The sequence below is a fragment of the Aspergillus japonicus genome, assembly GCF_003184785.1.
Source record: "Aspergillus japonicus CBS 114.51 unplaced genomic scaffold BO86scaffold_99, whole genome shotgun sequence".
In the NCBI taxonomy this organism is placed as follows: domain Eukaryota; kingdom Fungi; phylum Ascomycota; class Eurotiomycetes; order Eurotiales; family Aspergillaceae; genus Aspergillus; species Aspergillus japonicus.
The window spans coordinates 76,631-88,174 of NW_020291736.1; the positions used below are offsets into that span (position 1 = coordinate 76,631).

Sequence of the window (11,544 nt, forward strand, 5' to 3'; positions counted from 1 at the left end):
AGCACCGGGCTGCCTCGGCGACATACTCGCCTTTCTAATCAACACCATTCATAACTACTGGGACATATTTACTCTCGAGTACCAGCATGCTTCCGCTTCGAGGCCACTAATTTGAGGTCCATCCTGAGTGATATCGGCTGGACATCTTCAGTATTGATGCAACTACGTTGCATTGCAGTTATAGACATCGTCTATCGTCTTCGGTTCTATCAAATTGACTTGATCCAACATGTTCTCGTTAACGGTGCTGTAAACTAATACCTTACTCTACAGTCATATACCCTGGGGTAGGTTGTCCCAGGCTATACACCGTGCTACTTCCGCAGCGGTTAGCTTGACATCTGGATGCCGTATTTCCCAGACTCAAAACACTCCAAGCTCGGTATACATTCCGCCCAGCCATCGTCGATCTCGCCTAGCTGCCACTCGTCCCCGAGCCGAGACATCCCCGATCTCCCCGCCAGTACCTCCGGCTCCCTACCCCGGTACTCCATCGCCACATCTGGATGCGGAACCCAAACAACTCTCATCCCCGCTCGTCTTCCAGCCTCCACCCCCGCCAAACTATCCTCAAAGACCAGACACTCCTCCGGCAAGATCGGCCGTCCACCCTGCTCCGCCGCCGCATTTAACGCCTGCAGGGCAACCAAGTAAATATCGGGCGCGGGCTTCCCTCGCCCCTCTCGCACCCGTGGGTCATCCCCGAGAATCCGGCAACCCGGCGGGAAGAAGCTCAGCAGACGCCTCGTTTCTGGCCGTGTGATCTTGAGCTCGTAAGTCTGGGTTTTGGTGCTGGATGCCAAGGCTAGCGCAATTCTGTCCCCGGCAGGAAAAGAAGAAGAAGAGGAGGAGGAAGACAAAACACTTCGTGCGCGGCTGAGGTCCGATAGAAGCTTCTCGGCGCCAGGTAGTGGGGTGCAGGTGGGGAAATCGCGGCGCATCTGTTCGTGCAGTTCGCCGGCGAACTGCTCGCGGGGGACCGGCACCTGCGCCCAGTCGTGGAACGCATCGCTGCTGGTCGAGTCCGGGACGCCCATGAGCTGAGCCCGGATTGTTCGAGTGAAGGCCGGTCGGTGGTACTTGGCTAGGAGTTTGTTTGTAGATTGGGTGATGATGTCTTCGGAGTTGATGAGGAGGCCGTCCATGTCGAAGATGCAGGCGCGGACTGCTGGGAAGCTGAGGGTGTTATCTGTTAGCCCATAGGGTGTACAGTACTATACGGCTTTGCCTCGTCGAGCAGAAGATGAATGACCTAGATGATCTCCTCACACAGGATATCACCTGGAAGAGGACTTACTCTTTTTTGAGACGAGTCATGGCTACTGTGTGAAAGGTAGCTCCCAGTTGATAGGAGAACGGGACAGTTGGAGGGATACAATCTGAGCGAGATTTTGAGCTGGGTCGAGACAGCTATCGTGCAGTGTTAGGTTAGTTGGATGATGCCCCTAGCAACTAGCGTCTATACCCAAGATCGTCTAGCGTGGCTGAACCCGCACGACGGTGAGTGGGATGATGAAGGTCACCTGGAGGCAACTTCACCGCGTCACTTGCAAGTGTACTTAGGACGCCATGTGTCGATCAGATACTGAACAGTATACTATAATGGCCCTTATCGACCATGAAACAGTCTGGATAGTGAAGTTGAAGGCGATGCGCAGCACAGACCGAGGCGTAATGTAAGTACTAGGTAGCAAGTTATCCACAGAACAGGAAAATCAGGCCAATAGAAGCTCATTTTTTAGCGCTGAGAGGCCGCCGCTAAGGTGGGTCAATCCTTTTGTGATTAGCGTCTTTGATGAATTCACATTATTTGGAGTGGCAGATCAATGTGTCTGCAGGTGCAGTGCCAGCGGCAGTGTTGTCGTTGAATGCAGGGGGGGTAGATTGGCATAAAGAGAATTAGTTCTGCCAATTATGAGTGGCGTTGTCAGTCTTCGGTTTAGAAAAGCTTCGAACGACATCTCGACTTGAATGCCAGCGCACAAACACATTCCGATATTTAGTTATACCCTAGTCGACGGCTGATACAGCACATGGAAGGACACATGGAGCGTCGGAAATCTGCCCGTGGGTTTTAAACTTCCATCCTCAACCGCATCCTATCAGCTCATACAGCCTCCCTCAATAGTTACACCTGAGAATTACACCCGAGCCATCATCTCCCTCTCAAGGAGGTACTCGAGCACCTCTGTCTTCCCCGGAAGCAACTATGTAGACATCGCAGAGTGGATGCTGCAAGATCGCGGGGTGAATCCGAAAGCCGAAGAACATGCCACCTGCCTCGCTTCGACGGCCGAGCAGTCTCATGATCTAGTTGTAGTATACGATAGTAGCGAGAGCAGGTGGGGCGTGCAGTCGTATAGCTGTGAGCAACACGAGACCTTGTCCGCTGCTACCCCGGGGCTGGCGCACGGCTTAGGGCAGATGATCTTCATTCGGGGCTTCGTATCGCCATCCTGGGTGTCGGTCCTCGGGAGCAAATACAATATCGACCCGGAGTTCTTCCGACGCCATCTTGATTTCCTGTCCGCGAGTATTGACAGGCATTCGTACAGTTTCCCGTCACTCTCGAGTTCCTCGGAGAACATCTACCGACTGTGTGTGAGCACGATCCTGCATCGCGACGATTTCGGCAGACAGGATCTCCAGGCGCAGCGGGCTCAGGAGCTCAAGGAGCTCGGCACCTACAAGATACAGCAGCTGGGATCGGGTCGAGTGGGATGCGGAGACTCCCTGGTGCGCGAGTACGCCACCATCTGCCCGCGCTTCTCTGTGATTGAGCAATGGATCTCGCTCTATGTCACACGAACAGATAGAGGTTGGGTCGGTAAGATCGCGATGTCACATAATCAGAGAATGTGGCCGGTGCTGATAAGCAATAAATCCCTCTAGCGATAGCCTGGATGGACCAAGGGAGACCGTTGGAGAAATCCCAGGCAGGACCATGGACAAGACACATCGAAGCTAAAGCCACACCACTCCCAATCCTGCAGCACCATCCCAAAATGGCATTCCGCACGACCACCAACCGTCTCGACCCCGACCCGAACGCTTCAGCAGAGATTCAGCAAAGCACGGCCATCCTTCCCCTGCAGTACGATTCCCTGATCGCAATGGTCAATCTGGCGCGTCGGGCACCCCAGGATCCGCTCGCCATGTGCATCCCTCTATTCGCGCACGCGGCGTTCTCCGAAGTGCAGTTCTTGAACCTCCTGGAGTCCCGAATCCAGGCCCAGATCAACGCCATTGCCGAAGGAGTGCCCGCCGACGACGCGCTGGGGGTGCTGCATTTCTTCTCGAACATGCTCCAGCGCCATGCCGGACAGCTGAAAGATAGTACCCGTGCGCTCCACAAGTTAGCCGAGCGAAGCACTCCAGATTCCAGTGGAATGAGATCGTGGAGTCCGCTGCCCAAAAATGCCGTGCCGTCGAGTCGTCTTGGCACCAGTACGCGCCGACCCAGCGCGGAATCCGAGGGAGCCACGATGGCCGGTGGCCATGGTGCCAACGGTGCGTTTGCAGCAGCCGGGCTGTTTGAGGATTATGAGGAGCTGTATGTACGCTGTGTCGACTTGTCGAAGATGTGCACCCAAGGCATCACTCTCGCAATGAATAGAGCCACGATTGAGGAATCGCACAAAGCCATTGAGCAGTCAGAGCGACTGAAGAAGTTGACTCTGCTGGCGACGCTGTTCATACCTCTCAGCTTCAGCTCCAGTCTTCTGGGGATGAACATCGATCTGCTGGGGCAGAATGCGGTGAGATTCTGGTGGTTCTTTGTGTTATGCGTGCCGATCACGTTATTTGCCTACATTGTTTATCTATGGGACTTGCAGGCTTTGGTACGATGCTGTGTGCGGCTCTGGGAAGGATGTTGGGGGCTTGTTCGAGACAAGACGGGTGAAAAGTCCAAGAAAGAGCCTGCTCATATGGTTTGACTGTTAGTATATTAGAATAAAACATGCTCTAGGACAGAGTACAGATTCCTACCGTCAGGAGATACACACGTGGCACTGGGGTATCTATTGGGTTCTAGTTGTGAAGCTAGCGCTTGCACGTTGAACGGGGAAGGACCAGTACCTAAGAGGTGGGCATATATCGTTCAGACAAACGCTTTTGACGAGAGTGCCATAGGCATCTATTGCTCTAAGCTAGCTAGTTGCACAAAATGGAAGATGAAAGTCTCCTTTTCACGTACACATCAGCTATGATGGATTAATGTTGTTTCCTCGACGAAGTTTATACATTGATACTGCATCGGCAAAGTGGATGGAAGCAAGCGATAAGATAAGAGAACCCCACTAAACCCAATGCGGCCAACCATCAAAGAAAAGCAACCCGACCTGAAGTGATGTCCGTCGCGATCCAACCCAGTCCAATCCAACAACCAACAATTTCAACAAGTTCTCCTCTTTATCTCCTCACCAATATCGAACCACCTACCTCCAACCTTCCCTCACCCCATCAACAACCACACCCAAACCAAATCCACACCCTCAAAACCAAAATGTCACCCCAACCACCACCCCCAACGAAACCGCAAGAAACCCTGACCTTCACCAAAAAGAACCAAAACATGACCAAACTCCCAAAATGTACGCTGCTTCCCCCCCCTTCACTCCCATCCCACCACCCCAATCCTAATCCCAATCCCTCAACCCTCAACACGATGGTAACCGCAGAACTAACCCCCCTCGCCACAGACGCAAAAATCACCAAGCGCCCAATTCCGCACCCAGCCCCCTCAACACCGTACACCGGCGCCAATGTCCCCAAAACCATCTACGTCTCGACGAGCACCCCGAAAATGAGCGTCGTGACGCGTGTCCGCAAGCTGCTGCGGCAGGCCGAGAAGCGCGCCACCAGCGGCTTACACGCCAGCAAAGGGGGACGGCACAGCAGCAAAACGCACGCCGAGAAAGTGGCGCAGGTGCAGGAGGCGCTGCGGCGGGAGGAGGTGCATGTCAAGGCGACGGGGCGGGCGATGGCGAAGGCCGTGGCGGTGGGCGAGTATCTGCGGGATGCGGCGGGGGGCGCGGAGTTTCGGGTTACCGTGACGACGGGGAGTGTGCTGGTGGTGGATGATGTGGAGGTTGACGTGGACCAGAAACAGAGGGTGGTGGAGGGGGCGGAGAGGATGCGGAGGGAGGTCGAGACGGGCGTGGAGGAGGGGAGTGGACGGGTTTTGTCGAAGGCGGCGGTTAAGAAGCGGCGGAGGGTTTTGAGGGGGTTGGGGTTGGTGGTTAAGAAGGAGGGGGAGGGGGATGTTCCGGGGGAGAAGGAGGAGGGAGATGGTGGGGATAAGGATGGGGGTGAGGAGGAGGAAGAGGAGTTGCCCGAGTCGCGGACGAGGTGGGTTAATATGGTGGATGTGGTGGTGGGGTTGAAGTAGGATTCCTTGGTGGCTTGGGAATCAAGAAGAAGAAACTGGCGAGATGATGAGATCAATGCTGAATGCAGCATCGTCAGGTACGGTACATACCTACAACTACCTTGGATGCTTCGGCGGCTCTCCGGACGTATCCTCACGCCGCAGATACAGAGGTTACATCGAGTCAAAGGCCCCGAACACTTTGAGTCGATATGTGGTGTCCATTAACAGACATGGCATGTCAGGCTGCGCAAAGGAGACAGCAAGACATGCTGATTCCTTGAGATCGCTCTAAAACGGATATCCATCAGCAGACCATGCAAGCCGCAAGCTATACTACAGCTACACCTACAGCTACAACTGCAAAACTCCACGTATGTTCAATCCATTCGCACCTCTAGGTCGAACCAGCGCATTCTTCTGTAAAACGAAATATACACGAAGGACCGTGGGGAGAAAGTTAAGCATTCATCGCGCTGGAACTCAAGGAAGTAATGCTATGTAGACTAATACACAAAGGCGGGTATGCCTTACATGACCTGCTTCTGCCCATGATAAGAGAAAAAAAACATTAACAGAAAATAAACCACTGCGGCCAGGGATTCGTTACTGGATCAACAGGGCACCAACGAAGAAATGATATCTAACAACTGAAAGGCAAGCGAGAGTCATGCAGGTTATGTATGCAAAACAACAACTGCATATAAGGGGGCCGCAAGAAAGTGCGAGTATAGAGAAGAAGAAACCCACAGCCAACGCAGAGACCCTGTGAAGCGTTGGTTCAGAGTACACGGGGAGAGAAGGGGGTCAGAACTAGAAATCAATATGACGGGAGTAGAAAATGGGCTCAGTAAGGATTGGATGGCGGTAGACCAGACGGTCTCCAGAGTGCAATAACATGGGGATAAAAGGGACCTTTTCGAAATAAACCAACAATTCAAGCCATTCGCTCAAAACAGACATAACATGGTGGCAGGAGATTTATCATTTATCCATCTTCTGCCATCCATTCAAGTAGGCCATTAATCCGACTCCTAGAAGCACGACTCCCAGCATTGACGCAAATGGGCTGGATTGCTCCAGAACGTCATGTCGGTGAGGCTGCGCGGCCAGTTTGGAATCTGCAGTGTCGTCTTCTTTCATGCGGGGTGATGCAGCAGGCTGCAGTCGTGGGTCGCTAGGCTCGGAGGCATCTTTCTCGATGGCATTCTCCGCCTTGGTAATCGTGGTGTCAGGAACATGGTTTGTTCCTGAAGCCTCCATCTTGGCATCGCTCTCGGCACGCTCCGCGCGCTCTCGTCGTAATGTTTCAATCATCTCCGCCAGGGACTTGCGTGCTTCAGCCGTTTCACTTTCCGCACGTTGGGCCTGTTCTTTGAAGATCGTCACTTGCTTCTTCATTTCTTCCATTTCCTGGATCATCGTTTCCAGACGATGTTGAAGATCCTCGGTAGGGGAACCCGCCTGTTCTACCTCAGTCACAACTTCCGCGGCAACTTCGGCAGCAGGCTCTTCTACCGACTTATCCATCGGCACAGTTTGCGTGATCTCGTGATCGGCGTCGCTGCACACAGACGTGTCATGCGTACCATTTGTAACGGTCCGCATCTCCAGAGTTCTGGCCTTCTCTTCGGCGGATTCGCGAGCCGATCGCTCTTGGAGCAACATGGCTTCTAGTTCCTTGACACGGGCGCCTTGAGTGTCCAGCTCCCGTTTGGCGGATGACAATGCTTCAATCAGTGAAAGGATCTGACTGTTATCACGACTGACAGGCGAGCTGCCACCAAGCTTGGGTTTTTCGGTATCGGAACGCTTCAGAGGGGAGAGGGAGTCTGTGCCATTTCGAGGTAGAGCATCCGGCTTCTCAGGGAGCGGTTGCTGTGGAGGAGGTGCGGGAGGCTCGGAAAACCGTGAGAACGAGTCTACGCGGGGAATTTTGGGTCTGCCGTTGATCGCGCGAGCGGCATTGGTATCGGGCGGTGAATGCTTCGCCTTTTCTTTCTCGGGCTGACCGGGTTTCATCAGAGTCGTGAGGAACTCGTCCGTCTGCCGGAGCTCCTGCGATTGCTGTTTCGCCTGTTTCATCTCGTTCTGGTCGTTTGATTAGCCTCGGTCGGACCCTAAGAGGACACAGTCACCTACCGTGAGTCGCTTGACCACTTGCTCTATTGAGATCGGCGAATTCCAGTAGTTCATCTGACGCTGTTGCTGCATCGCATTGAACTGGCTGCTCGCTGCACTTTGTGCACTGCGGTTGCTCATGGTACTACCTGATCGACCGCGAAGTTGTACCATAGGCTGGGTGAGTGGTGATGGAACAAGGCCATTGCCAGCCGAAGGATCCAAGTCGCCAAGCGTCAGGTCGAGTATGTTGGGAATCGACGCATAGATGCCCGCATGCTCGACCTTGGCGGACACCTTGTGATGAACAATCGTCTTCTGATCTTCGCTAACAATATCTATTCCGAGTTCTAACGTATCGTTCTCACGCAACTCATGGGGATCGGATTCGCGGTTCTCCTGAGACAGGCGCTTTCCGTTCACGAAAGTACCATTGGACGATTTAACATCGCGGATCCAGATCTTCCCGTTCTTATCGGCCCAGATTTCAGCGTGCTGCCGTGATAGCACCTTCGAGTCGAAAAATCCATTCACTGGGGTGGGCACTGTCTTCGCATTGGTCTGTCGGCCAATGCGTATCAGCTCCGGGTAAAAAGGCACGGTGATTTGTTTCTTCTCGAAGGTACCGTTGATGGGCAGAAGGGTCAAGATCGCAGGCGGGTCGCCCTGTGGAACGCTCGCTGAGCGGAGACCATTTTGTTGCTGGGAGAGTTGGAGCATATGCTGAGACGGAACAATGGATGACGGCTGATGGACCGCGGACAAAGCGCCAGGGCCGGAAGAAAAGGCCGGCATGGCTTGAGAGGAGGGTGGGATGCCGCGTAGGGACTGCGGCTCGGAATTGGAGGTATGCCAGAGATTTCTCGAGGGCTTCTTCTTGCCCCAGGTATTTGTGGGCGCAGGTTGTGCGGCGCCCGGATTCTGTTCAGTAAGAGCCACTGTAGTTGAGGCGGAGCCGTTGGATCGGAGGGATGACGAAGAGTTCGATCTCTGGACGGTTTTTCGAGGCATAAATGTCCGAGACACTTCTTCCGCGTCCATTGAAGAGAAAGCACCTTGTCCTCCGTTACCAGTATCGAACCATCCCATGCGAGGCCCCGTTTGCACGCTAGGTGGTGATGCCACAGCAGTCATGGAGAAGGATCACTGGAGGGAGGCGCTAAGTGTTGCGAATTGTAGCTCGGCAGGTTTATCACATAGGCGCTCGTCCGATCAACGGTGACTGCAATAAGGGCAAGAGAGAATATTCACTCGGGCGACAATCAACTGCTCCAACTCGTCGCGACAGATCCTCGAGGTGAAAGAAATGCAGCGATGGCTGGCGCGCCGATAAAAAGATGGTTGTTGTAACCCAATACGACTGTTGGGAGGAGGTCACGTTAGCAATTATTCCCGGACGAGTCCTCGATAAACACCAAGCCCCTTCGGAGTCGAGGCAGCAACGGCAGCCGATGGGCCCCTTAGCCCCTCTCTATTAAGAGATAGATCACATTGGACTTACCAGTGTTTCACTCGTACAAAGGGCCGAGATCAGATTAAAGTGGGTTTTGGGGCGGGAGATTTAGAAAAGCGCTGGGAGGAGACCAGGGAGACGTCAAGGTCTTGGCCCAAGCCGAGGAGCGACCGGCAGAAGCAACGGTCCAGCGAAGGGAGAGGATTTCCCAGAAGTAAAAAGAAGGCACACGCAGGACGGAACTGCCGCCGTGCAAGGGCTCTGAGGCCGTCGAGAAATATGAATCGACGCACTAGGATCACACGGGTTTGCGACCAGATCCCATGGGTGTGGTAAGTTAACCGGCGACTGAAGCGGGAGCGAGCGAGCGAGCGAGCGAGAGGGAGGGAGCCCACAGCATCATCAGCTCACGGGCTTCTGTCCTCCTTCTTCTCCTGCTCATTCTCCCCTAACCTCCACCCGCCTCAGGCCCCATCACGTGATGTAGCCCGTGTGGCTTATGTCATCTTCCGGCAAAGAGAGCGCCGTGCCGAATCAGGCAGGCGGTATCACGTGGTGGGCATCGCCTGAGCCTCGGGGCTTTGCATGCGCTGGAGCTTCGCTTTGCATCTCGACGCCGGCAGTGTCTTCGTACTCTCGTGTACTGTACCCTTGACCTATTCTTCTTTACCTCAGTTTTAATCTCTTTTCTTTCCTTTGCCATTCATCATGCCTGTTGTTGCTGGTCCCCCTCAGGCCCACGGGCCCAACACCTTCGAGAAAAGTAAGTCTCAGTCAATCCGCAGTACAAGTGGACCGACCTACGGGTCTGGCTGCTCTAGGTTTCTATGAGCAGGTGCTAATGAGTTCTACAGTGAAGATGGGTGCTCTGATGGGATCCAGTAAGCCTTAGTTTTTTCTGAGCTGTCAAAATCATTAGGGTTAGGAGCTAAACCTCATCTCTCGCCAGCTGTCGGTGGTATCATGGGTTTCATCATCGGTGAGTATCCATGCGAAGGGGTCAGAAACTGCGCAGAACAGATCCAGCTAACAAGTCTTAGGTACTGTCACCATCTTCCAGTACGGAGCCGGTCCCAACGGCGTCTTCCGCACCCTGGGTAAATACATGCTTGGTTCGGGCGCCACTTTCGGGTATGTGGTTGGACTATACGTTGTTTTCTTTTCCCTTGTCGATATCAGTCAACAGACACAAGCCCGTGCTAACAAATAGTGCTCCAAACAGTCTCTTCATGTCCATCGGTAGCGTCATCCGTACCGAAGGTCCTTACAACGACGCCTGGCTCCGCGCTCGGGGCCCCCCGATGATGCTCCCCCGCCAGAGCCCTCTTCGTCCCATGCGCGAGTAAAGCGCATCAATACCCCTCAAAGGATTGTGGAAGCGGAAGGAGAGCGATGAGACGAGGATGAGCGGCGAGAGCAAATTGTACAATAGCTATACTGAATGACGGTTTTCTGCGGATCACGGCAGTACTTTGATCGCAGATTTCCAGCCTTTTGAAAAACCTGACTCGGTTGCTAGGCCAGAGAGCAGACAGAGAGCCCTGGAAGCGGAACTATATTGTGTACATAGGTGAAAGCTGAGGCGCTTCGGAGCCCGCCTCTAGTCCAGGAAAGCCCTGCGATCTATCTTGGCGTTTACAGCACGGTTGGGTAAAATTAATGGACGGTCATGAATGATGACATACATTTCTTGTATGGTCGGCGGAAAGTACAAACGCGGTTTGACTGCGTGATTCTCGCTAGATAATGTAACAATGGTCTATTGAGCCCGCGATCTACCGCTCTATGTCTAAATCTAAGAATGAAATCGCTAAAGGAGACAGATCCCGCTATATATAGCGCACCTACAGTTCCCCCTTTACAACCCCTCGGATTACCACCAACCCGTCAGCCAGACAGCCCTAATTCCCATCCTGCTTCTTCGGCGCCCACACCAACCACCCACACCCGATCAAAAACTTAATGCCAGCCGCCAGCCAAAACGTCGACGCCATCCCGCCGGCACTGCGATTCAGCCACCCGCCGACGATCGCGCCGACCAGCAACATGACGACGCCGGCGACGCGGCGATTGCGCTTGACGTTCTTGCCGGCGAAGATGTTCATGTCCGACGCGATGTCGAAGTAGACGCTCGTGATGACGACGCTGGGGATCTCGTTGTAGCCGAGCGAGCGTGTGGAGTTGATGGAGCCCGCCGACTGGAATGCCAGCAGGCCGATCGGGATGAGGTCCAGCAGCAAGTGGTGCTGGTGGGTGCTGTTGACGTCCGGCTGCGCGATCAGCCCGGCCTGGATCAGGGACACCGCGATCACGATCAGGGCCACCTGCACCATGAAGGAGGCGAACAGCGTGCCGCGCCGCGTGGGGCCCAGCAGCCGGCCGGCGCGGCTGAAGCAGAACGAGCCCAGCAGGAAGCTGCTGATCGAGACGAGGGATTTGAGCCAGCCGTAGGGCGCGTCGCGGGGCAGGTTGGAGGCGCCCAGGCCCAGGACGATGGTGTTTCCTGTTGTTTGTATGTGATTAGTGATTCGGTTCACGGAAAATGGAAGAGGAGAGGAGGGGATGGTAGGGAGGGTAGAAGAGGAAAACAATGCGCCGG

At 54.3% G+C, this 11,544-nt stretch overlaps 6 protein-coding genes across 6 annotated transcripts; 2 read left to right on the forward strand and 4 right to left on the reverse strand.

The window, feature by feature from the left end:
- Positions 1 to 329: 329 nt before the first annotated feature.
- On the reverse strand, positions 330 to 1,317 carry BO86DRAFT_404654 (putative HAD superfamily hydrolase; the record flags this gene model as incomplete). Its single annotated transcript, XM_025674037.1, has 2 exons — positions 330 to 1,176; positions 1,298 to 1,317. The coding sequence occupies 2 exons, from the start codon at positions 1,315 to 1,317 to the stop codon at positions 330 to 332; spliced, it is 867 nt and encodes a 288-aa protein (XP_025522358.1).
- A 634-nt stretch (positions 1,318 to 1,951) lies between these two features.
- Positions 1,952 to 5,831, forward strand: BO86DRAFT_413859 (uncharacterized protein). The gene is made up of 5 exons (XM_025674786.1): positions 1,952 to 2,067; positions 2,129 to 2,827; positions 2,893 to 3,842; positions 4,568 to 4,595; positions 4,704 to 5,831. The coding sequence occupies exons 1-5, from the start codon at positions 2,034 to 2,036 to the stop codon at positions 5,390 to 5,392; spliced, it is 2,400 nt and encodes a 799-aa protein (XP_025522359.1). The 5' UTR covers positions 1,952 to 2,033; the 3' UTR covers positions 5,393 to 5,831.
- Positions 5,832 to 6,355: 524 nt separating this feature from the next.
- BO86DRAFT_325710 (putative cytoplasm to vacuole targeting Vps64) lies at positions 6,356 to 8,626 on the reverse strand (the record flags this gene model as incomplete). Its single annotated transcript, XM_025668537.1, has 2 exons — positions 6,356 to 7,462; positions 7,514 to 8,626. The coding sequence occupies 2 exons, from the start codon at positions 8,624 to 8,626 to the stop codon at positions 6,356 to 6,358; spliced, it is 2,220 nt and encodes a 739-aa protein (XP_025522360.1).
- A 774-nt stretch (positions 8,627 to 9,400) lies between these two features.
- On the reverse strand, positions 9,401 to 9,711 carry BO86DRAFT_251453 (uncharacterized protein). The gene has a single exon (XM_025667191.1). The coding sequence runs from the start codon at positions 9,646 to 9,648 to the stop codon at positions 9,448 to 9,450; it is 201 nt and encodes a 66-aa protein (XP_025522361.1). The 5' UTR covers positions 9,649 to 9,711; the 3' UTR covers positions 9,401 to 9,447.
- BO86DRAFT_393414 (MGR2/ROMO1 family protein) lies at positions 9,558 to 10,650 on the forward strand. The gene is made up of 5 exons (XM_025673012.1): positions 9,558 to 9,708; positions 9,800 to 9,826; positions 9,895 to 9,924; positions 9,986 to 10,076; positions 10,168 to 10,650. Exons 1-5 carry the CDS (start codon positions 9,654 to 9,656, stop codon positions 10,289 to 10,291), a joined length of 327 nt encoding a protein of 108 aa, XP_025522362.1. The 5' UTR covers positions 9,558 to 9,653; the 3' UTR covers positions 10,292 to 10,650.
- Positions 10,651 to 10,846: 196 nt separating this feature from the next.
- Positions 10,847 to 11,452, reverse strand: BO86DRAFT_325668 (YoaK family protein; the record flags this gene model as incomplete). The annotated part of the gene is made up of 1 exon (XM_025668536.1): positions 10,847 to 11,452. A coding segment is annotated over one exon (606 nt), but the record flags the coding sequence as incomplete, so codon positions are not given.
- Between the last annotated feature and the right edge of the window lie 92 nt (positions 11,453 to 11,544).

Bases quoted from the DNA above. Each gene is read 5' to 3' on its own strand.
- BO86DRAFT_413859 (XM_025674786.1), top strand. From the start codon at position 2,034: ATGGAAGGACACATGGAGCGTCGGAAATCTGCCC. The intron at 2,828-2,892 runs GTAAGATCGCGA...AAATCCCTCTAG, and splicing joins AACAGATAGAGGTTGGGTCG to CGATAGCCTGGATGGACCAA. The intron at 4,596-4,703 runs GTACGCTGCTTC...CCCTCGCCACAG, and splicing joins CATGACCAAACTCCCAAAAT to ACGCAAAAATCACCAAGCGC.
- BO86DRAFT_251453 (XM_025667191.1), bottom strand. From the start codon at position 9,648: ATGGCAAAGGAAAGAAAAGAGATTAAAACTGAGGTAAAGAAGAATAGG.
- BO86DRAFT_393414 (XM_025673012.1), top strand. From the start codon at position 9,654: ATGCCTGTTGTTGCTGGTCCCCCTCAGGCCCACGGGCCCAACACCTTC. The intron at 9,709-9,799 runs GTAAGTCTCAGT...TGAGTTCTACAG, and splicing joins GCCCAACACCTTCGAGAAAA to TGAAGATGGGTGCTCTGATG. The intron at 9,925-9,985 runs GTGAGTATCCAT...AACAAGTCTTAG, and splicing joins TATCATGGGTTTCATCATCG to GTACTGTCACCATCTTCCAG.